The sequence below is a fragment of the Mus musculus genome, chromosome 15, assembly GCF_000001635.26.
Source record: "Mus musculus strain C57BL/6J chromosome 15, GRCm38.p6 C57BL/6J".
In the NCBI taxonomy this organism is placed as follows: domain Eukaryota; kingdom Metazoa; phylum Chordata; class Mammalia; order Rodentia; family Muridae; genus Mus; species Mus musculus.
In genome coordinates this window covers 76928610-76951203 of record NC_000081.6, presented here as the reverse complement: position 1 = coordinate 76951203, position 22594 = coordinate 76928610, and the positions used below count along the sequence as shown (strand labels likewise).

Here is a 22594-nt window from a genome sequence, read left to right as displayed (position 1 = left end):
TCAGAAAGTGCTAAAAAGGGTGAGCTTATTCAGCAGTAGGTCTCAGACACTGAAAACATTCTAGGCCTAGATAAGACCAAGCGAGAAGCTTCCAGGTCTAGGCCTAGGTTAGCAGACGAAGGCAGTGAGCCTCTGGAGACAGTTACACCAGGCAAATAAAAGATGCTTTTATACACATAGCATGCTCATACTCACACACATAAATACCACTCACACACATAAAGGTTGTGTTGTGTTTGTTTTGTTTTGATGCAGTCTGCTAAGACTCAGCTCAGGCTAAGACAGTGAGTAGCTTCTTAGCTCCTAAAAACAAAACGTGGCTTGATGGAGACCACACTGGCTCCAGAAGACGACAACCTGCTGAGGGAAACAGCAACAACAGCAGCAAAGGACTAAGTCCTGGATCAGAGCTGGACCAAGCAGTCTTGCCTCCTCTAACACATTCGGAACTCTCTCTCTCACACCATCCTATTTCCTTAGAAAAGATTTATTAAGGCGATATAACAATATACAAAGCACTAGAAAAATGGCCTGAGCATCTTTTCAAAAGTGAGCCCACTGTGTCCACAACTTCCCCACAGTTCCTTATCATCAGCAGCTACTCTGCACCTCTCTTCTGACATGAAGAACATTTCCTTCAAAGGTTTCCACATCCACATAGCAGCCTCACATAGGCCAGCCGCTTCAGGTCCATGCTGCAATGAAGGACAAACCAACCCCACTTCTGCTGAGAGAATTCCTGGGAAGGCCCTGCAATCAGGACACATCCCCACCCCACCCTGGAGGGGGATGAGCGGTCCAGCATGTAGGAGACCCTAAAAGAAATTGAACCGAAACTCTTCGCTGGTCAAGTCCGGAGTGGTTTTGGCTCTTTCTGCAGGACGAGGCCTGCAGACCCTTCCGCTCTTCTTTCTGGTGGCCTCACTGACGAGCTGTACCTGGGCCGAATGGGTGGCTGTAGGAAGGGGGAGCAGAGAGTCAGAATAGCTAACTTTCATCCATGCAGTTACAATTACCCACACAACTTTCCTAACTAAAAAAAAAAAAAAAAAAACTGAAAAATTATCTTAAAGTAAATAATGTCATTCCCATATGAGACTCAAGAGATGTAGTAACTTATCAAAAATGTTATATGATCTAAGTAACAAAATTTAGATCATTTTCACAAAATGATATGTTGTATGATCTAAGTAACAGATCCAGGACTTATGTCCAAGTTATTTATTATTTAGTCCCAGGAACTAAAGTCCAACTGGTACCTGGCTTTATGGCCAGTGAAGTGAGCCCAGGCTAAGACAGAGGAGCTGTTTTTTTCATCCCCAAAACAGAACGAGGTGAGGACCTCGGCCCTCCTCCCCCCAGGACCTCTGTCCCCTAAGAGAGAATACTTTCTCCCCACTTACATCCCCCCCGCCCCCGAGCCCATCTCTTCCCACACCAACCCTGCTGAGCTGAGCCTCTCCCTACCCCCTTGACGTTAATGTACTGAACCAATCGCTTTCTAGTTCCTCACCAGCCTTTAGAGCCCGTAGGGCCTCCCGCCACTCTGCATCCATCTGAGCCCTGTAGTCCCCAAACAAGGAGCGCATCAGCTGTCTCTTCCGGGGCAAGGGGGTTTTTTCACTGCGCAGCGTTCGGATTGCCCCAACAGCCTGCTCTTCTGCAGATGAAAGAAAGAGAAAGAGAAAGAGAAAGAGAAAGAGAAAGAGAAAGAGAAAGAGAAAGAGAAAGAGAAAGAGAGAAAGAAGAAAGAAGAAAGAAGAAAGAAAAAGAAAAAGAAAAAGAGCTAGTGACTTCAAACACACTCATATCATCCTACTACAAACAATTCCCATCCAGCTGGGGTGACGCACGCCTTTAATCCCAGCACTGGGGAGGCAGAGGCAGGCGGATCTCTGAATTCCAGGCCAGCCTGGTCTACACAACTAAGTTTCAGTACACCTAAACAAAGCAAACCAACCAAAAGCAACAACCCCACCCCTTGGCAATACCATCAGACCACAGAACTGTCACCGTTTACATTTCCCTAACTGTAGAGAAGGGTCCCTCACTCTGCTTCGGGGTAGGTCTCTGCGTCTTGAGACCCAGCTCCAGCTGTTCCACACACCAGGCCAGCTCCCGCGCCAGCTGTTCCGCCTGGGACAGAAAGGAGGACATGGTTGTGATGGGTAACAGGGTCCCGCAGACCCCACTCCCATACCTTCAGCGCCTTAATTCCGCACAGCTCGCCCACAGAGGCAGGCGGATTAGCGCCCAGAAAGCTCGCAGGGAGTACCATCCTTGCCTGGGCCTCAGCGCTAGGAGGAGCTTCGTCCGGGGCAGGTTTCTCCGAGGGCTTTTCGCTTCCATTTGTCCCAGAGACCCTGTTGGGGGTTTTCTTTTTCTTTTGCTTCATCGCTACTGTGTTGCCTACGGGATGGGTTCCGGCGGCGGAGTCGCATGCAGGTTGCACTGAACTGCGGAGAGGAGGTTCCGAGGCACCGGAAGCTGAGCGAGAGGGCCGGGGTCTGCGCGGAGCGCGATGAGTTTTCCGACTTGAGGCTGCTGGTGCCTCCCGAGCAGGACGCCCTGGCTCCTGAAAAATCGTGAGACAGGACGAAATTCACAGGGTCTCCCCACCTAGGGCCTCGCCACAAACACGCCTTCTCCCACAGCTCACCGCCATTAGTCGGAGCGGCCGCCGGAAGCTGGTAAATCCTAACTACCACAGCGAACTCACTCCTCTGGAAACACGTCTACGACACAAGGTTCCGCAGAAAGCGCAGCGGAGCCAGAGCAAGCGCTCAGCGCCGGACAGAAAGCACTTGGGTGGATGGAGCGCCTCAGGCTGTGCTTGTAATTTTAGGAGACAGAGTGCACGGGGATGAACTTAAAGGCCTCGGAGAACCCAGCAGAGTGTGCCGCCAAGAAACAAGACAATTGATTCCTGGAGAGAATGGAACCGGTGGGGTCGGGGGGAACGCCCAGAGATGGGGCAAGGTGGATTATGCGGGGCGGGGCGGGGCGGGGCGGGGCGGGGCGGGGCGCAGGCGTTGACAGATGGCTCAGCTTGTCCCCGGTATACTTCAGAATCCTGAAGAACTAGGCTCTAATGGCAATGGAGTGAACTTTCCAACGAGAGTCGGGGCAAGCATGCACTTCCTTCTTCCACGACCATTAGGCTGCCACCCGAAGACCTGGCCCAGATTTAAGGTGCATCTTCCCACCTCAAACGAAAAATCAAGAAAATTTCCTTACAGGAACTCCTTACCCCTTGAGGTTTAGGATAATTACAGGTGTGGGTTGTCAAAATGACAACCAAGAATAGCAATAGCTATCATAGCGGTCTAGCCCTAGGACTACAGATACCAGTCATGGAGCTACAGGATTTGGTATTTTTCCTACAGGCTTCTAATCCTGCTTTGTTTCAGTATTTCTTCGCTATGCCTCTATTCCACACTTTTGGAATGGCGACATATATACTGTGTCCTAATAATCACAGGACATGGTAGTACTAAGAGACGCCCTAAGGGATCTCCTACACTCCAGACATAATCTTGCTTACCACCATTGTGAAGAGGTAATCCAATTTCCCCATGGTAATCTGGATCTATCACCCCTCCTAACACTGTTATTCCTTTTTTAGCCTGTTGGTTTAAGGGCATTAGAAGCCCAAAATGACCAGGGGGAAGTCTGAGCTTCCAGTTCAATGGAATGTTTGTTGTAGCTCCTGGTAGGAGCACTCCCTTCTCTGGAGCCAAAACTTCTAGGCCAGCAGAACCTAGAGTTATGGGGACAGGAAGCAAAAATTTTCCTAGAGGGTCACTAGGAGTGATAGTAAGTGCTCTGCTCAACTCCTTCATGCCTTCAAAACCAGTACCACCTGGGTGACCCTTACACATTACCAAGTCCAGCCACAGCACAATGTACAACTTTGGCTATATCTGGAACACAGCCACTGTGCTCTCAGAAAACACTTCCCAGAAGATGTCACCTCAATGATGCTGGTCTCTTCTTAATCACCGCTAATTTCTTAGCTCCAGCTAACCAGCATCAATAGTCCCAGTAATGCAAAGTTTTTGCTTTAGTAGTTCTGGTATCTTGTTAATCACAGCTGATTCTTCAGCCCCAGCTAACCAGAACTACAGAATCTTCACAATCAAAACAGCAATGGCCCTGAAAAGAGTCTTTAATTTTCCCTCTGAAATTTCACAAACCAGACCTCCATCTTCTGCAGTGTTCTCAACGTTGTCTTCCAAGCTCCTACACAACATCCGACAGAGCTCTTAACAACGGATAACTTTAAAAGTCCCACAGTCTTTACATATTCTTAAAATTTCAATTTCTTTAAAATAGCCATCTCTTTTAAAATCCAAAGTCTTTTTACAATTAAAAGTCTCTTAACTGTGGGCTCCACTAAAACAGTTTCTTCCTTCGAGAGGGAAAATATCAGGGCACAGCCACAATCAAAAGCAAAAGTCAATCTCCAACCGTCCAATGTCTGGGATCCAACTTACAATCTTCTGGGCTCCTCCAAGGGCTTGGGTCACTTCTCCAGCCATGCCCTTTGTAGCACACGCGTCATCCTCTAGGCTCCAGATGCCTGTACTCCACTGCTGCTGCTGCTCTTGGTGGTCATCTCATGGTACTGGCATCTCCAAAACAGCAACAGAAAAGTTACTAACACAGGGACACTTTCACAAGAGTAAGTCCATGTCAAAATATGCAAAATCACACACCTGAAATACCTATAACAAGCTGCATGCCAGTTAGACCCCTGTTGTATTAAGGGGTGTCTCTGTATTTCCAGTTATTAACTCTGTACTGGCAGAGAGCTAAGTGCTGGCAGGATTTTGGAATTGTCATTTCTATGGCACATCCCCAGGTTTCCTATTTTGTAAATGTCTTCCAAACCTTCCCAAAAGATGAAGGTCAAGCTTGGAGGAATGCCTTAGGCGACCTAAGAGCCTGTCTAGCATGATCTTACTACTGAGTGGTTATAATAAAGATCTGGCAGCCAATAGTTGGGGCAGGAAGTATGGGGGCGGAACTTCTGGGCGGGCAGAGTCAGGGGATGCAAACAGAGGCAGGAGTATCTAAGCAGACACAGAAGGAGCAGGGAATGAAAGGGCTATCTAGGAGGCAGGGCCAGGCTGGAAGTCAGGTTAAGTTAGAAGCTAGCAGAGTCTGCCCTAGATAAAGGCCAAATGCTTAAAACTGTATAGAAGTCTAGTGTCTTGTTTAAACCATAAGCAGGTCCTTGAGAGCCCCACAATAGACCCCAATAAAGCCTTTTTTCTGACACAAGGTGTAACTATCACTCAAACTGGCCTCAAACTTGCCACCCTGCCTCAGCCTCTCTTTGCTTGGATTACAGTCATTCACCACCTTGCCCAGCTATGAGGCTGTTTCTTTCAGAAAAAGAAATACAATACAGAACAAGGTGTAGAACTGTTCTGTCAAAGCTTCAACTCCCCCCCCCCCCTTGCCTGGTCTGGTTTATGACCTCAAAATATCAAATCAAATTGATCTCTTTGTGTCTTAGCTTCCAGAACACTGACCTTACAGGGCTATTGGCACAGTGCTCAGTCCATTGCCTGCTGAGTTAGGCCTGCACCACGCACTGAGACTCTTTTGTCTCTGTATACAAGCACGGGTTTCTTCCTGCACAGAGGGTAAACCCTATAACTCCTGCTTTTCCAGAGCCCAGAATCATCCTGGCTTGCCTAAGTAACAGCCATAGATTTGGCCAGAAGGCATCTGTCCTGGTTAGGTTTTCTATTGTGATAAAATACCAGAACCAAAAGCATCTTGAGGGAGGGCGTTTTGTTTTGTTTTGTTTTGTTTTGTTTTTAGAGTTTACAGTGTTCAGGTTATACTCTATCACTGAGAGGATGTTGCTTACTGACTTGTAAGTGATGGAGGCCTGGCTTGTGAAGTTTCAGAGGGAAGCAATGACTCTATCAGGGCTATTTATGTGATATCTTGATTTAAGAATCTGATTCTGAGCCGGGCGTGGTGGTGCACGCCTTCACTTGGGAGGCAGAAGCAGGCAGATTTCTGAGTTCGAGGTCAGCCTGGTCTAAAAAGTGAGTTCCAGGACAGCCAGGGCTATATAGAGAAACCCTGTCTCAAAAAACGAAAAAAAAAAAAAAAAAAAGAGCTGAAGAATTGGAAAGGAGACCAGAGCCACTAAAATGAAACCATTGCTTTCCTAGGTCACTCAAAATCTCCTGGGAAGTGTTTCCTTGGAGTCAGCACCCAGAAACTATGGTCCAGAGGTGGACAAGGCTGCATCTAATGCTGGCAGCCAAACTTAGTAGTGCAAGAGTCTCCCAGGTGGTACTGGTTTTAAAGGCATGAAAGGGTCAGGGAGAGCAGCCGAGGCTTGGCACTGTGTGGCCGGAGCTTGAGTCCCCGAAGAGCAGTGGAGAGTGAGGTGGGGATTGGGGAGAGTGCAGCCCAGTTGCAGCAGGGAACGCCAGCATTTTGAGATGCCAGCTCACGGGATGACTGCTAAGGATTGAGTCAGCTTGAATCTAAGAGATGAGCTGCTTGTGCCATGTCTGTCAGAACTAGGAGAGTAGAGCAGTTTCAAGGTCTCTTGGAGCCCAGAGGATCAAGAGTGGATCCCACCATTAAGCACCAACTTTTTGTACTTTTAAATTCTGGTTTCACTTTGATTTGTTTATAACTGCCCTGGTTACTTTCTCTTGAAATAAGAAAGTATTTAACTTGTGTTTTGGTTGTATAGACCCTGGAATTTGGAGAAACTTTGGAATTTTGAAAAGACTTTATATATTTTAGAGGCTGTGGATTTATGTCAACTAGAGTCATTTGAGGAAGAGGGATCCTCAATTGAGAAAATTCCAGCAAAGATAGCATAGGTGTGAAGAAACACGTCAGTAACCAGGGACTATTTTGTTTTGAGCTGTTTTCCGGAGATGAAAGAAAATTTTCTAGGGCAAAGAAAACAACCCATTTGTGGGTGCCTAACAGATCTTTAAGACTGACAATGGCACCGGGCGGTGGTGGCGCACGCCTTTAATCCCAGCACTTGGGAGACAGAGGCAGGCAGATTTCTGAGTTCGAGGCCAGCCTGGTCTACAGAGTGAGTTCCAGAACAGCCAGGGCCATCCCTCTAAGCTCTGCCCTAAAACTTGCCCTCTGACCTCTCTCTCTGACCACTTGCTGTCTGACCTTGCTCCGGACGACTAGCTCTGGATTCCTCCGATCTCCATCCAGCACTGTCCAGCCCTTCTTCCCCTTCAGAGCATCCCAGTGTGATACCATCTTCCTGACACCCTTCTGAGAAGCCATTGCTCAGAGCCCCTTCCTAGAGACTCTTTGCCACACTCCACAGGTTACAATAGGTGGTATTCAGGAAACATGCATTGGTTGGTTGGTTTATTCACTGTTCTTTTTTTAAGACAGGGTTTCTCTGTGTAGCCCTGGCTCTCCTGGAACTTCCTCTGTAGACCAGGCTGACTTTGAACTCAAGGATCCACTTGTTTCTGCTTCCTAAATGCTGGGACTAGGGGGCTGGAGAGATAGCTCAGTGGTTAAGAGCTCTGACTGCTCTTCTGAAGGTCTTGAGTTCAAATCCCAGCAACCACATGGTGACTCACAATCATTCATAATGAGATCTGATGCCCTCTTCTGGTATGTCTGAAGACAGTTACAGTGTACTTACATATAAAATAAATAAAAATTTAAAAAATCCATCTGTAAGACATTTTAAAAAAATGCTGGGACCAATGGCATGCTCCACTACACCCAGTTTAGGAAACACTCTTAAAAAAAAAAAGAAAAAAAAAGTACCTAAGAGGAGAAATCATAAGTTGACAGGAATCATCTACTAGAGGTTTCTACAACATTTTCTGTGTTTTCTCTACCCTAGAGAGGACGGTGTTGGATGCACTGGTGGAAGGGCTGAGAAACGTCAGTCCCCTTTCTCTAGTGCCCCTGAGGGCAAGGCATGAGCAGAGGGGAGCTTGGGGCAGTCAGGAGTTCATCTTTGTGAAGAGCCAGTGTGGCTCCCGACTGGCAGGCTCAATCTTCAGCCCAGATCGAGGAGACTGGAGACGAGCACACATTTAAGAGGCTCCACAAGATGAAGGGTGTTGTTGCCTTGGGACAAGATAAAATCACTAGGGATTTAAAGTAGGTACAGAAGTGAACCCTGGGACACCAGCAGAAAAAGAGGCTGACCCAGTGGATGGTCACTGCAGGAGGAGAGCATCCCAGGAGGGTAGAAACAAGGGTGCTTGTTACGACTGCCGCCACAGGCATCTCAAACAAACCTAACTATAAGATTGGCAAGCACTGAGCAAGAATGGCCACTGGGTCCACAGTGTCCACTGCCCTTGACCGGTCAGACCCGATTCCACACAGCAGGTGAGGTCTTGTATGTTACACTCCACAGGACTGTGTGTCAGGAGCCAGGAGTAGAAGGGCCCACCACTGAGAAGGTTTTATCAGGGCTGTCCCCTCTTTATGTTAGTCTGAGCCCTTCAATGAGATACTCGCCACACACCCGGGGCTCACTTTGCCTTGGGGACCAACATACCTATTCTTTTTTTTTTTAAAGATTTATTTATTTATTATATGTAAGTACACTGTAGTTGTCTTCAGATACACCAGAAGAGGGCACCAGATCTCATTACGGGTGGTTGTGAGCCACCATGTGGTTGCTGGGATTTGAACTTCAGACCTTCGGAAGAGCAGTCGGGTGCCCTTACCCACTGAGCCATCTCACCAGCCCCCAACATACCTATTCTTCATACCTATAATGAAAGGTAGAGGAAAGCCTTCTCTTTTGTAGGATGGTGGATCCCTGGTACGAGCGCCTGTGCACACTTACTGTGTCCTATCTGGTCTTCAGGTGTCACCTATGCCCAGCCTCAGCATGCATTCTAAGAAGGCAGAGAGGTTAAGCCCTCAGCTCCTGCACCATCTCCTTGGACTCCTGAAGCCCAGGCCTGTCTGAGTGACACTCTGCTGTGACCCACTCTGGATCTTCAGTCTCTGGGCTCCTCTACTGCTACACTGTTAAACTGGAAGCCAACCACCATCACCATCAGCAGCCAGGTACTGGGAACTGGTTCCCCACTGGTGTCCTCATTCTGGAATGATGATGGCCACACCACCTAAAGCTTGCCTTTACGAAGTCACCTGTGTTATGCATTATGTATGGACTCAAGAGGCCAGGGCTGGATGCCAGCAAGGTGACTTCTCTTAACCCGTTGTACCGTAAGTAGAACCTTCGTTTTCCTTCTAACACCAGAGAGTGTGCTAGAACAGCTATCAGAATTCTTTGCTTTGCCCTATAGGCCTGACCCCATAACCAGGCTGGCCACAGCTCTCTTGCTTCATGCTGTCTTGGTTTTTCACATTGCTTTGTTGTTCCCATCCCACTCAGAGCCCTTCCTAGATCTCTTTGCAAATCCCCCTTACCGGCTCACTTGTGCAGAAAGGGATGACTAGGCTAAGGGTGGAAATGGTGCAGACCATGCAGAGATCAGCATGGGCTAAACAGAGTATGTTGTAAATGGGAGGGGCGGGGAGATGAGGGATGTGAGAAGGTCCCAGAGTGGCCTGAGAATAGACCTACTGACCAAACTGAGCAGACGCAAGACGTTAAGTATCTTGCCAAGAGGTCCTTGCTGGGGACGTTGAGCAGAGGGCTGGAAGCACAAACGCCCTTCCAGAGTGGGCTGGAGGTTTGTGCTGAGAGGGACTCTTATTCTGTTTTGGTTTTGACTCGTATTCTAAAAGCCACGGTTGGTGCCTGGAGAGATGGCTCAGCACTTAAGAACACTTGTCGTTCTTTGCAGAGGATGGGGCATCAGTTCTCAACACCACAAGGGTGGCTCACAACCATCCAAACTCCAGTTCCAGGGCATCCAACGCCCTCTTCTGACTTCTTCAGGCACTACTTGTGTGTGCGTGGTGTACGTGCATTTGTGCAGGCAAAACACCCATAAACATAATCTAAGAAAAGAGCTTTAAGCAGCTGTGGTACAAAGGGGCAGGGCGGGCATCTCCAAGAACCTGTTTTCCAACATCCGTGTTTGCATAAATTAGGAACTGTCAACTTTGTTAGAAATCTAGAAAACCGTCACAGGTGTCCCACAAGGAATGAAGTAGTAGATGGAGAGGCAGCTGTGGGGTGGAAGGAACACTACTTTGTGTTCTTGCTGCCGGGGGCCCCAGCCCCTGCCCTGCTTGTTGTTAACCTGAGAGAAGGAAACCTGCGCTGCCAATGTAAGACCTGCGTCCTGAATTCCCCAGGGAACAGGGAACAGCTGGTCTTGCTCAGAAGTATCTGGCCCTAACAGGTCTGGGCTTCCTGAACGGACTAGTACCAGGCCTTTATCTCTTCTGCCTAAGTCATCAAAGGACATGGAAACAGTTCAGAAACATTGTAATCCTAAAGGAAACCACCTGGCTTATTGTTCATTGTGAATGTATGGTCAACTACTAACAACTTAGGGAGAGCAGCTGGGAAGACAGTTTCTTGGGAGAAGGGAGAGAACTCAGAAGCAGAATTGGAGACTTTAGAAAGCCACACATGTGTCCAGCATAGGGTAGGGGCGCAGAAAGGACTGATGAAGACGGTATGCTCAACTTCAGCAGGTCTCCAGTTTACACAGAAACTGAGAAATTATTAATAATACCAAAAGAGTGCCCCCAGGCAGGGCCGCTTTACAGACCAGGGAAGTTTTGTGTTATTTTGGTTCATGCTGTTTAAGGAAATCTTAGCTGGAACACTAGCTGAGAGCTAGTGACAGAGTTCACCCGTAGTGTTTGCTTAGTATATGGACGGTGCTAGGTTAGATAACGAGCAAATGCAAAAAAGAAAAAAAAAATCTGGGCACAATGTCTGAGGATGTTACTTCTGGTCACAACAGCATATCCCATCAGGAATAGCCCTTGGAATTAAAAATAATTTGGAGGGAAAATCACTAAATATATAGGACTATGGTACTCTTCCAAAATCACAAAGGGAAGAATTTTTGGCATCAGTTGCTTTAGGGTGTTCTTTATAACTCCATGGTAAACATTAAATAAACATACAACAAATCCACACAAAATGGAGAAAACCAAAATGGCACTTTACTAAGAAAAAAATGTTGACTACAAAAGAATGTTGCAATAGAAGATTTCAAGAAGCCGGTGGTGCACGCCTTTAATCCCAGCACTTGGGAGACAGGACAGAGGCAGGCAGATTTCTGAGTTCGAGGCCAGCCTGGTCTACAGAGTGAGTTCCAGGATAGCCAGGGCTATACAGAGAAACTCAGTCTTAAAAAAACCAAAAAAATAAAAGTAAAAAAATAAAATGTCTGCTCAGTTGAAAATCTTAATCCCTAATATCCTGGTATTAACAAGTGGGACCTTGGAGGGGAGGGTATGGGGGACTTTTGGGATAGCATTGGAAATGTAAATGAGGAAAATACCTAATTAAAAATATTTAAAAAGAAAAAAAAAATAAGTGGGACCTTCAGAAAATGATGGGGTGACAAAGGCAGAACCTTTGTAAATGAGGTTGCTGTCCTTATACCAGTGGCCCGAGGAAGCCTGGTTGCCCCTGCTCTTTTGCTACATAAGAACACCATAAAAGAGACCATCATCAGATAAAAGAAGCCCTCATGAGATGGAACCAACTGACACCTTAATCAACCTCTAGAAACGTGAACCATTTGTATTGGTCATAAATTACCCTTCTGGGCTGGCGAGATGGCTCAGCGGGTGAGAGCAATGACTGCTCTTCCAAAGGTCTTGAGTTCAAATCCCAGCAACCACATGGTGGCTCACAACCATCCGTAATGAGATCTGATGCCCTCTTTTGGAGTGTCTAAAGACAGCTACAGTGTACTTACATATGATAAATAAATAAATCTTTAAAAAATAAAATAAATAAATTACCCTTCTAAGAGTTTGCTGTTCAAACCACAACAAAAACCAAACTAATCCTACTGAGAATAGCAGCAATTAAAGGGGAGAACACTAGGAATAAATTCAACCAAGGGGGAAAGACTTGTCCACTGAGAGCTGCCAAAAAAAATGAGAGACAAATGGATGGACTGTGTTTGTGCACTGGAAGACAGCAGTGTTAAGATGCGTAGACAATGTACAAATCACCCCAGTTTTTCTTAAGATTCCAGAAGCCTTTGTGGCAGAAACTGCAACAACAACAACAAAAAAATCTTCATATTCATAGGGAAATAAAAGGCCCCTGGACACTCAAAACAATCCTGAAAACTCACACCTTCAAGTTTCAAACTTATTACAAAGCTTCAATAGTCTTGGCATAAAGAGAATTTGAAGTCTAGATGTAACACATACCTCTGTAGCCAATTGATTTTCAGCAAAGGCACCAAGGCCTTTTAACTAAAGAGGAAAGAGCCCTTTGACATACCAGGACAAGCAGATAGGCCCAAGCGAAGAATGAAATGGGGTCACTGTGTTAGTCATGTACAAAGTTTGAGGTACATGGTGCAGACCTGTAATCTCAGCACACAGAGTGTAGAGGAGGCTAACCTGGGCTACATAGCAAAACGCTGTCTCAAAATCATACAAGTCTTAAGGAAAACACAGAACGTAGTTTACTTATTCGGGAGGACGTGGAAACGCTGGGAGCCTTCTATAGTCATGGTGGGATGCAGAATGGTTTGGCTGCTATGGGAACTAGTTTGGCAGTTCCTCAAAAGTGTAATCATTGCATTGCAAGTGATCCAGAAAGTTAACTCCAAGATAAATACCCAAGAGAATCAAAGACAGTGCTACAACAAGGCTTTTGTTTTGTTTTGGTTGGGGGGTTTTTTATTGTTGGTGGTGATGGTGGTGGTGGGTTTTTTTCTTTGTTTGTTTATTTTGAGACAGGGTTTCTCTGTATAGTCCTGGCTGACCTGGAACTCACTCTGTAGACCAGGCTGGCCTCGAACTCAGAAATCCGCCTGCCTCTGCCTCTGCCTCCCAAGTGCTGGGATTAAAGGCGTGCGCCACCACTGCCCGGATTTTGTTTTGTTTTGTTTTGTTTTGTTTTGTTTTGTTTCTACAACAAGTTTCACACTGCAGCTTTAAAATGTTTATGGAGGTGCAAACACACACAAATACACTCAATAGAAACCGTATTTTAGGTTTTGATCTTAACTAACAACTCTGATTCTGGGTGACAGCAGCAAGTCCCAGGTGCCAGTCAACCACACCTCCATGAAGATAATCCATATTTTACATTGTACTGTGTCACTGAACTAGGGTGTGCAGAAGAAGGTGTATTAAATACATTTCCTCCTTAAAATGGTATTCCAGAAAACCTAACGTGTGTGTAAGACCTGGGCACTGGAGGCAGAGGGGATGGAGAAAGTAAAGAAGTAGAGCCAGGGGTCCACAAAGGACCCTAAAACAGCGGCAGCAAGAACTGGTGTTGGGAAGAAAACACGGAGCCTCGATTCCCGTGCAGAAGAAGCCGTTTTCTAGGCACTAGCTTGCCATGAGCCCTTGGGTTTTGGGGGGAGGGGTAGTTTTTGTTTTTTTGTTGGTTAGTTGGTGTTGGGACTTGGGGAGGTTGAGACAGGGTTGCTCTTTCTTTCTTTCTTTTTTTTTTTTTTTTGGTTTTTTTTTTTCCAAGACAGGGTTTCTCTGTATAGACCTGGCTGTCCTGGAGTTCACTTTGTAGACCAGGCTGGCCTCGAACTCAGAAATCCACCCGCCTCTGCCTCCTGAGTGCTGGGATTAAAGGCGTGCGCCACCACGCCTGGCCTTGGGTTGCTCTTTCTAATAGTCTTTATTTCGTTGTTATTTCATAACTGTAAATTTCCACCATTATGAATCATAATGTAAGTATTTGACACCCCAAAGGGGTTCTTGGTCCATAGGTGGATAACCACTCTTCTAGACGGTCTAAAAGCAAACAGTTTACAGGCTTGGGGAGACTGCTCAGTGGTTATAAACATCAGTTATTCACCCAGAGAACCTGCATTCTTCCTAGCACTCACATGACAACTAAAAACAAACTATAGCTCTAGTTCCAAGAGGATCCAACACCCTCTTCTGATCTCTCAGGCATGCCACATATGTGATACACAGATAGATATGCAGGCAAAATGCCCCCTGATATACACACTTTTTAAAAAAGAAGAAGAAAAGAAAAGAAAAAAGAAAAACTAGCTACTTGGACATGGTGGCACATACCTGTAAAATCCCAGCGTGCACAAGGAGGCAGAGGCAGTTGGACCTCTGAGTTCAAGGTCAATCTGGCTTTAGTGAGCTTAAAGCTAGCCAAAACCCACATACCGGGATCCTATTTAAAATAATGAATAAAATCTAGCATACTCGGTTCTGTCTGTCTGTCTGTCTGTCTGTCTGAGGGTCTCTGTATCCCTGGCTGCCTGTGTCTCCTGGGTACTGAATTTAAAGGTATGTGCTACCATGGCCAGAATAGTGGTTTCACTCTTTTGTTGCTGTTTTGAGACAGGGTCTCACTCTGTAGCCCCTGGCTGTCCTAGAACTCTCTATGGAGACCAGATTGGCCTTGCCCAGAGGTCCACCTGTCTCTGCCTCCCAGAGCTGGCACTAAGGGCGTGCACACTCACATCTGTGTGGGCTCACTGTCGTTTCCTAATAAAACACTCAGTAAGTAATGGCTCAAGGTAGAAAGTTCCTTCCCTACTGCCGTATCTCTTGGTCTGCTTCAGTGGCATTTCATCTTAGTCTGGGTTATCAAATCCAGCTAATAGACCTTTTTGAGCCTGTCAGCTATGGTTGGACTTGAGCGGTTTGGTCCTCACTTTGTAACCCAGGTACCTTGAGCTCACTGTGTAGACCACTTTCCCCTTGGATGTGTGACAGTCTTCCTGCATCAGGCAGCTCCCAGATGCTGGTAACTCCAGTTCCAGGGCATCCAGTGTCCTCTTCTGACCCCTGTGGACACCTGCACACACATGGTGCACATCCATAAACTCAGGCACACACATACAGATGAACATGACCTGCACAGATATGCCAGGTACCTGCGGTTAGCACTTAGGAAGCTGAAACAGAAAGATCGGGAGAACCAACTTCAGTAAGCTCTCCTGTAACTGCCACATGGGCATCAAGACATGCACACATGGTAAATTTTTAAAACTTGTGTGTGTACCTGTGTTACTTCCTTTTACATGGGGGAAAGGTAAGGAGTGCCTGGTGCTTTCATTTTATATTTTATATGCTTATATTAATAATACATTAATCTATATTCAATATATAATATATGATGGTATATCTTATTTAATATATACATTTATATTATATAATTAATAATATCAAATGTTACTTGTTTTATATCTTATTCTATTTTTAGGTAGAGCCAATAGAATTTGCTGAGTGAGCTCTGAAGGGGCAGCTGAGAGATGCTCAGAATCTTGTCCTGGGCCAATGGGCAAATGGGAAGTGGATCCTTGATGTGTAGAGACCTAGAGAGGACAGCTGGTTCTTGCTGGTCTTCAGCTTCTATGAGGTCTCATCAGTTTGGGGGTCCCTTGGTCCTTCCATAAGGTCGGGGATTCCCTGCTCCCATTGCTTCCTCCACAGGGGCGAGGGCAGCATGTCTGTAGGTCTGTCTCCTTCCCTACTCCAGTCACAGGAGTCCTTCCTTTGACCAATGTGTGTTGCTTCAGACCGCAGTACTGAGGAGACCGCGTTTTATCCCAAGGATCACGTTTCTGAAGAGTTGGAATCACAGACAGAAATACCAACAGTCGTTCGTTGGTGATGTTTCTCCATCGTCTAAGTTTGGAGGGCTCTCAGATGAACTACCAGAAAGTGACTGGAATGTCTCTGAAGCTGAGAGCCTGCTCCAGCCCCTCTGCCGGTAGGGAAACCTCAAGCCAGTGACCATGTTCCTCAGGAGCCCCTTAGGGGAGAAGGGTCTGATTTGTAATGTTTTTGACAAAAACTTCAGCTTGAGCCCAAGGCCATCAGAGTGTCAGGGAATCTCTACAGAAGAGAGGCCACGTCCATGCTACACCTCAGAGAACTTTCAGCACAATGGAGCCCTAACTGGCCAGGAGGGGCTTCCTACAATTGAAAGCCCATTCATATATACTGCGTGTGGGAAAGCGGTCAGGGGAAGCCTTGACATTGGTCAGCATCGGGAAGCCAACTCGGGAGAGGTCTTTAATGTGTTCTGAATGTGGAAAGGCCTTTAGCCAAAACTCTGTTCTTAAAAACCACTGGTAGGGGCTGGTGAGATGGCTCAGCAGGTAAGAGCACCCGACTGCTCTTCCGAAGGTCCGGAGTTCAAATCCCAGCAACCACATGGTGGCTCACAACCATCCCTTACGAGATCTGACTCCCTCTTCTGGAGTGTCTGAAGACAGCTACAGTGCACTTACATATAATAAATAAATAAAAAAAATTTAAAAAAAAAAAAAAACCACTGGCAACCTTGCCTACCTGTGTCAGACTTTGACAGGCATCAGGTTCACCACCACAATGAGGATTATGTGTGTAACAACTGCGGAAAAGCCTTCAGCCAGAATTCGAGCCTTAAAAAAAAAAAAAACACCAAGAGGCTCACGTGATCGAGAAGCCGTATGAATACAGTGAATGTGGCAAGACTTTTAGGTGGAACTCAAACCTCCTCCAGCATGAAAGAATCTATTCTGAAGAAAAGCCATATGCATGCAGCCAGTGTGGGAAAAGCTTCAGGCGGAGCTCGAACCTCACCAAACACCACAGGGTTCACACAGGTGAGAAGCCCTTCGAGTGCAGTAGGTGTGGGAAAGCCTTTAGCCAGCGCTCACACCTCAGGAAGCATCAGATGGTTCACACTGGAGAGAAACCTTATGCGTGTAAAGAGTGTGGCAAGTCCTTCAGCCGCATCTCAAACCTCATTACGCATCACAGGGTTCACACCGGAGAGAAACCTTATCCGTGCCGTGAGTGCGGGGAAAGCCTTTAGCCAGAGTTCTAGCCTGACGCAGCATCGGAGATTTCACACCGGTGAGACCACAGCTCCGCCCTCATCCAACAGCAGGGTGTAAGACACCCTTGTCTCCATCACACTGAAGACAAGCCCTATGCGTGCCAGGAATGTGGGAAGACCTTCAGTCGTAGCTTTAACCTTGTCCTTCACCATCGAGTCCACACTGGGGAAAAACCTTATGAATGTACCGAATGCGGGAGGACCTTCAGCAGAGCTCAACCCTCATTCAGCACAGGATGATAACGGGTTGAAACCTCATGAATGTAACCAGTGTGGCAAAACCTTCAACCGAAGTTCAAATCTCATTCACCACCAGAAAGTGCACACCGGAGAGAGGCCCTACACGTGTGTCGAGTGTGGCAAGGGCTTCAGGCAGAGCTCACACTGGCGAGAGGCCCTATCAGTGCAGTGACTGTGACAGAACCTTCGGTCAGCGTTCCGTCCTTACCCAGCACCAAAGGATTCACACTGGAGTGAAGCCCTACGCCTGCGCTGCTTGTGGGAAGGCTTTCAGCTAGCGGTCCAAGTTGGCTAAACACCAGTTGATTCATATGGAGTAGCCTGGAGACTGGGAGGAGTGATGCTGAGCCATGGGTCCTCTGGTTCTTCTGGCCACCCAGCGGGGGAGCCAATTCACTGATTACTGTGCCCAGCTGCCACAGAACCCAGGGCCTCCTTTGGACCGCTCTTCAAGGCTCCCCTGCTGTTGCTGCCACCGCGTGGCCTCTCATCTGCATTTTGTTGTTTTTATGGTTTGAAAACAGACTCAGGTTGGTTAGAAGACGACAAAGGCTTCGAGTTCAGTATTTGTTATTGTAATCAAAAGGTGTGAAAACAGGTCATGTGACCTTTTTGACTGGAAATAACCTTGGAGATTTTTGTTATTGTTGTTTAGCATTCGGTCATAGGGAGTGAGTTCAGACTCAGTGTCTGTTATTGATAGTTTGTTTATGTAAGAACTAGGTGAGGGGTTTGCAGATCCAATTGCCATCCTCCCTGGGGTAATACTGCAGTTGCTGTCCCGTCCCACCCAACATCTCATACCAGAGCTTCCTGTACTCCTGTGTTCATTCATATCTTGAGTTAGGTTAGTGTCCTCCTCACCGCTCCACAGAGCCTCAAGCCAAGTCCTCCGGCTTCTGTGTCTCAGGAGCAGGACCCCAGAAGCGCTTTCTTCATAGCTCAGCTCTTCTGCCTCAGGTTCCAGGCCATCTTTTCACACATGTTCCTATCATCAGCTTTGGAGTACCCTATTCCATCCCAGGCAGTCCAAATATGCAGAAATGAGCCCACGTTGGTCTGTAGGAGGACTCCTGGTACTTAGATGAAAGCCAGTATCCCTTAGGGACTTGGGAAATTGTTTCCCATCCGACAAAAGAAGTCATTTCCCTCCCTTACCTCTGGCAGAAGGGACAACAGGCTCCATTGGCATATACCTGTGTCTGCTTATGAAAAACCATCCCACCCTCCAGGCCCCCTCAGCCCCTTCTCAACAGTTGTTACACACATCACGGCTCCTGGCCCTTCTCACCTCAGACCCCAGCTCTCTTATGCACCCCCAACTCCTGTTGGTCTCATTCCCTCTCCCCTCCCCGTGTTCTGTTCTCTCTCTCTCTCTCTACTCTCCCTCTCTTTCCTCTCTCTTTCCTCTCTCTCTCCTCTCTCTTTCCTCTCTCTCTCCTCTCTCTTTCCTCTCTCTCGCTTTCCCTCTCTCTCTCTTTCCCTCTCTCTTTCCCTCTCTCTCTTTCCCTCTCTCTCTCTGTCTCTGTCTCTATCTCCCCTGTTCTCTCCCGCTCTCTCACTTCCCTAGCCCCTAGTCTTATCCAGGCTGCTTTCTTTCTCTCAGCTCTGGACTCCTCCAGATGCCTTTCAGTAGTTTCCCTTTCTTATGCACAGTAAAACCCTTATCCCCAATAATGGAGCTGTCATGTTGGCAGTTTCTCTACTGTGCCCTTTCATTTACATCTGATTCCAAAACCCTGCTCAGACTGTACTATAGGAAGATTTCTGGATATTTAATCTGCCTAAACCCCAAAACTTTCTAGGTACACATTACACACACACACACACACACACACACACACACACACACACACACACACACACTGTACCAGCTCACTAATCTCTTCATTTTCCCAGAGCTGTGCCTCAAAGCTCTGAACAGGGAGAAAGCTCAGGTACAACATTATCTGTCCCCAGAAAGGTCCCTAGCTACTAGGTAGGCATGAGAGTGTCACATGACACACACCAACCAGACCAAATGTAGCCTCTTTCAGTAAATAAACCTTTGCTAGAACACACGCACCCCCATTCTCTTTCAGATCTCTCGCAGTTGTCGCACGCACGTCAGAATTAGGTGCCGTCACAGATCCCACATGCTCCACAACACTAGAGTATTTATTTGATTTCTGGCCTTTTTCAGAAACTTTCCTAGCTTTGCCATAGGATGCTACTCTTTCTCATAGGCTTCCCTACCTGCTAGCATAGCAGGTCAAGTTTTGAAGAGATGCTAAACGTTCTTACAGGAATGGAACTATTCTGTGACTAGAAGCCTAATGGATGTGTGGTGTGCTTGCCTGAGGACAGAGGATGGTTTCTGAGCCAAGCTACTGCCACACGGTGTTCCTCCCTTCCTGATAGATCCTAGTGGGGGAAACCCCCACTCAATTCCCGATTCGGCGGGCACCCAAAGAATCATGAATAGACCGCCCTGATGTAATTACACGAGGTCGTTTAATGACAGAGCTCCAGACCGACATGCATCCCACACAGGAGATAACGGATGTCGGCCACGAGGCTCGGAAGCTAGGGGGTTTTATGGGGTAAGGGAGCTTAGGGGTGTGGAATTCAGCATAGCGACACACTATTGGCTTATTCAAACATCAGCAGAAAAATTACATGTACGTGCAGGGTGTCAGAGTTCTGTGAGTTGTTGACTCAGTTCAGATAGCCCTGTTATATCCTCACATTCCTCTTTATCTTTAAGGTTAAGCTGTTCCCAGGAATGTTTTAACTACGGGGCATACCTGGGTTTGTTTTTCTTTTTTCTCAGCCCCAGGCAGCCTCTAGGCTCACAAACAACCAGCAATTTCTGAGTACTTTATATGACTTACAGGTCTTGAAATTTCATCTTTCTTTCATTCCTACCCCTTCCTCAGCACGATTTCTCCAGAGAAATAAGACCTGTCTTGTACATGAGCTCACTCTTTCTTTCTTTCTTTCTTTCTTTCTTTCTTTCTTTCTTTCTTCCTTCCTTCCTTCCTTCTTTCCTTTCTTTCTTTCTCTTAAATTTATTTTGTGTATGTGAGTACACTGTAGCTGTCTTCAGACACCCCAGAAGATGGCATCAGATCTCATTACAGAGGGTTGTGAGCCACCATGTGGCAGCTGGGATTTGAACTCACGACCTCTGGAAGAGCACCTAGTGCTCTAAACCACTGAGCCATCTTCCCAACCCATGTAGTCAGAGTGGACCTGGTACATGCATACTTCCTACTTTTTAAAAGTCTGGCTTAGACATCTCCCTTCACAGAATATTAGAATCAAAGAATTACAAGGAAAGTCAAACATCAAGGGAAGGCTCCAGAAACAGCTCCTGAAACTGTCTATCTAGTTGAGAATCCCACCATCCGGCCGGAGGGAAGATGTCAGCTTCTCCGTTTAACCTCGCTTTGATGTGTGTCCAGTGCAGCTGTAGTCACCGATACCAGTGGTTGCTGTCCACTGGCAGGAAAGTGCAAAATATGGGACCTATTACGGAAAGGCAGCAGAGAACTCTCAGGGTTTTCCATGACGTTTTGAGTAATTAAACGTGTCCACTATGGCTATCGTGATTGTATAATAATTTTTGTAATTTTACATAGAATGTGTGCACAAACACATTCGTAGCTTCTGGTTTAAGGGTTTTTTTTGTTTGTTTTTGTTTTTTTAAAGATTTTATTATTACATATAAGTACAATGTAGATGACTTCAGACCAGCAGAGGGCATCAGATCTCATTATGGGTGGTTGTGAGCCACCATGTGGTTGCTGGGATTTGAACTCATGACCTTCGGAAGAGCAAGTCAGTGCTCTTACCCACTGAGCCATCTTGCCAGCCCGGTTTGTTTTTTGTTGTTTTGTTTTGTTTTGAGACAGGGTTTCTCTGTTTATCCCTGGATGTACTGGAGCTCACTTTGTAGACCAGGCTGGCCTTGAACTCAGAAATCCGCCTGCCTCTGCCTCCCGAATGCTGGGATTAAAGGCGTGCAGCACCACACCCGGCTTTTTTTTTTTTTTAAATCATGTTCTTTTATAGACAGTTTTGTTTTGTTTTTGTTTTTTGGAAGGGGTTTAGTCTGAGCAACAGACACTGTTGGTCAGCAAGTGGCTGTTCATGACTTTAATCTCTAAACTTTATTAGTATTTGAACAATTTTTTCCCTGTTTTTCTGTGTACAAAGTAGAAATGTTTCGTCCAGTTCCAGGAGACAGCCTTCTGTCATACACACACAGCTGTTTTGTCCTCCCCCCTGGACCAGTTCAGGCTAGCTTTCCCAATATTGACATGTTTGGAGCACACTTCCAGTTACTGTAGAACGTCCTTCACCTCAGGTTTGTCCTGTGTTTCCTGATAACTTAAGTAGAAACCCTCAAAGAGACGTGCCTTCACCAGGAAGTCTGAAGTGTTTGGTTTTGTTTTTTCCTAGCAATGTTACTCTCATTACAATGTACCTGTTTGGGGATGGGAGGCGGGCACATACCACCAAAGCACATGTGTTGGAGTCAGGACAACTTGCGGGGATCAGTTCTCTTCTACCATGAGTTCTGGGGGTTTAGCTCACGTTTGACACACTTTTGGAGAGCATCTTTACTTACTGAGCCATCTCTAGCCCCAGGGATGCTTACTCTTTATAACTTGATTAAGATTTCTGAGGCTTGGGAGCTGGTGAGATAGCTCAGCGGGTAAGAGCACTGACTGTTCTTCCAAAGGTCCTGAGTTCAAATCCCTGCAACCACATGGTGCCTCACAACCACCCGTAATGAGATGTGATGCCCTCTTCTGGTGTGTCTGAAGTCAGCTACAATGTACTTATCTATAATAATAAATAAATCTTAAAAAAAAAAAATTTCTGAGGCTGAGCATGGCGGCTTATGTCAATAGTCTCAACACTCAAAAGGCGGAGGCAAGCAGGTTACTGCTGAGTTCAAAGCCAGTCTGGACTGTAGAGTGAGACTCTTGTACTAGTCAGGGTCTCTAGGGATATGACGAATCACCACGACTAAAAGTGAGTTGAGGAGGAAAGAGTTTATTTGGTTTACACTTCCACATTGTAGTCCATCACTGAAGGAAGTCAGAGCAGGAGCAGATGCAGAGGCTGTGGAGGAGTGCTGTTTGCTGGCTTGCTCAGCCTGCTTTCTTAAAGAACCCAGGACCACCAACCCAGGGATGGCACCACCACATGCCTGGTGCCTATAGAGGCCAGAAGAGAGTAACAGATCACTTGAAATTGGAGTTACAGACAGTTATGAGCCACCATGTGGATGCTGGTACTCAAACCTGGCTCTTCTAGAAGAGCAGCTGGTACTGTTAACTGCTGAGCCATCCCTCCAGCTCCGATATTCATTTATATGAAATTCTGGACACTAAGCAAATTCAAATTCAGTTA

General features: G+C 46.5%; 1 protein-coding gene, 1 long non-coding RNA gene and 1 pseudogene across 4 annotated transcripts; 2 read left to right on the top strand and 1 right to left on the bottom strand.

Moving 5' to 3' along the window:
• Window positions 1-224: 224 nt before the first annotated feature.
• 1110038F14Rik (RIKEN cDNA 1110038F14 gene) lies at window positions 225-2953 on the bottom strand. Of its 3 annotated transcripts, none has more exons than NM_001347540.1 (5): window positions 2660-2943; window positions 2285-2575; window positions 2052-2136; window positions 1514-1660; window positions 225-955 (listed from the first exon to the last, which is right to left on the bottom strand). In NM_001347540.1, the coding sequence occupies exons 1-5, from the start codon at window positions 2663-2665 to the stop codon at window positions 816-818; spliced, it is 669 nt and encodes a 222-aa protein (NP_001334469.1). In that variant the 5' UTR covers window positions 2666-2943; the 3' UTR covers window positions 225-815. The 3 variants fall into 3 exon arrangements, 2 of the variants coding, with proteins under 2 accessions (NP_001334469.1, NP_473440.1); XR_003951346.1 differs by having other exon boundaries at window positions 470-955; window positions 2021-2136; window positions 2660-2953; NM_054099.3 differs by having other exon boundaries at window positions 2285-2943.
• On the top strand, window positions 2855-16230 carry Gm46534. The gene is made up of 4 exons (XR_001781744.2): window positions 2855-2944; window positions 3070-3192; window positions 8864-9231; window positions 15323-16230. It is a non-coding gene; the product is annotated as a predicted gene, 46534 (long non-coding RNA).
• On the top strand, window positions 16556-17439 carry Gm18283 (predicted gene, 18283; annotated as a pseudogene).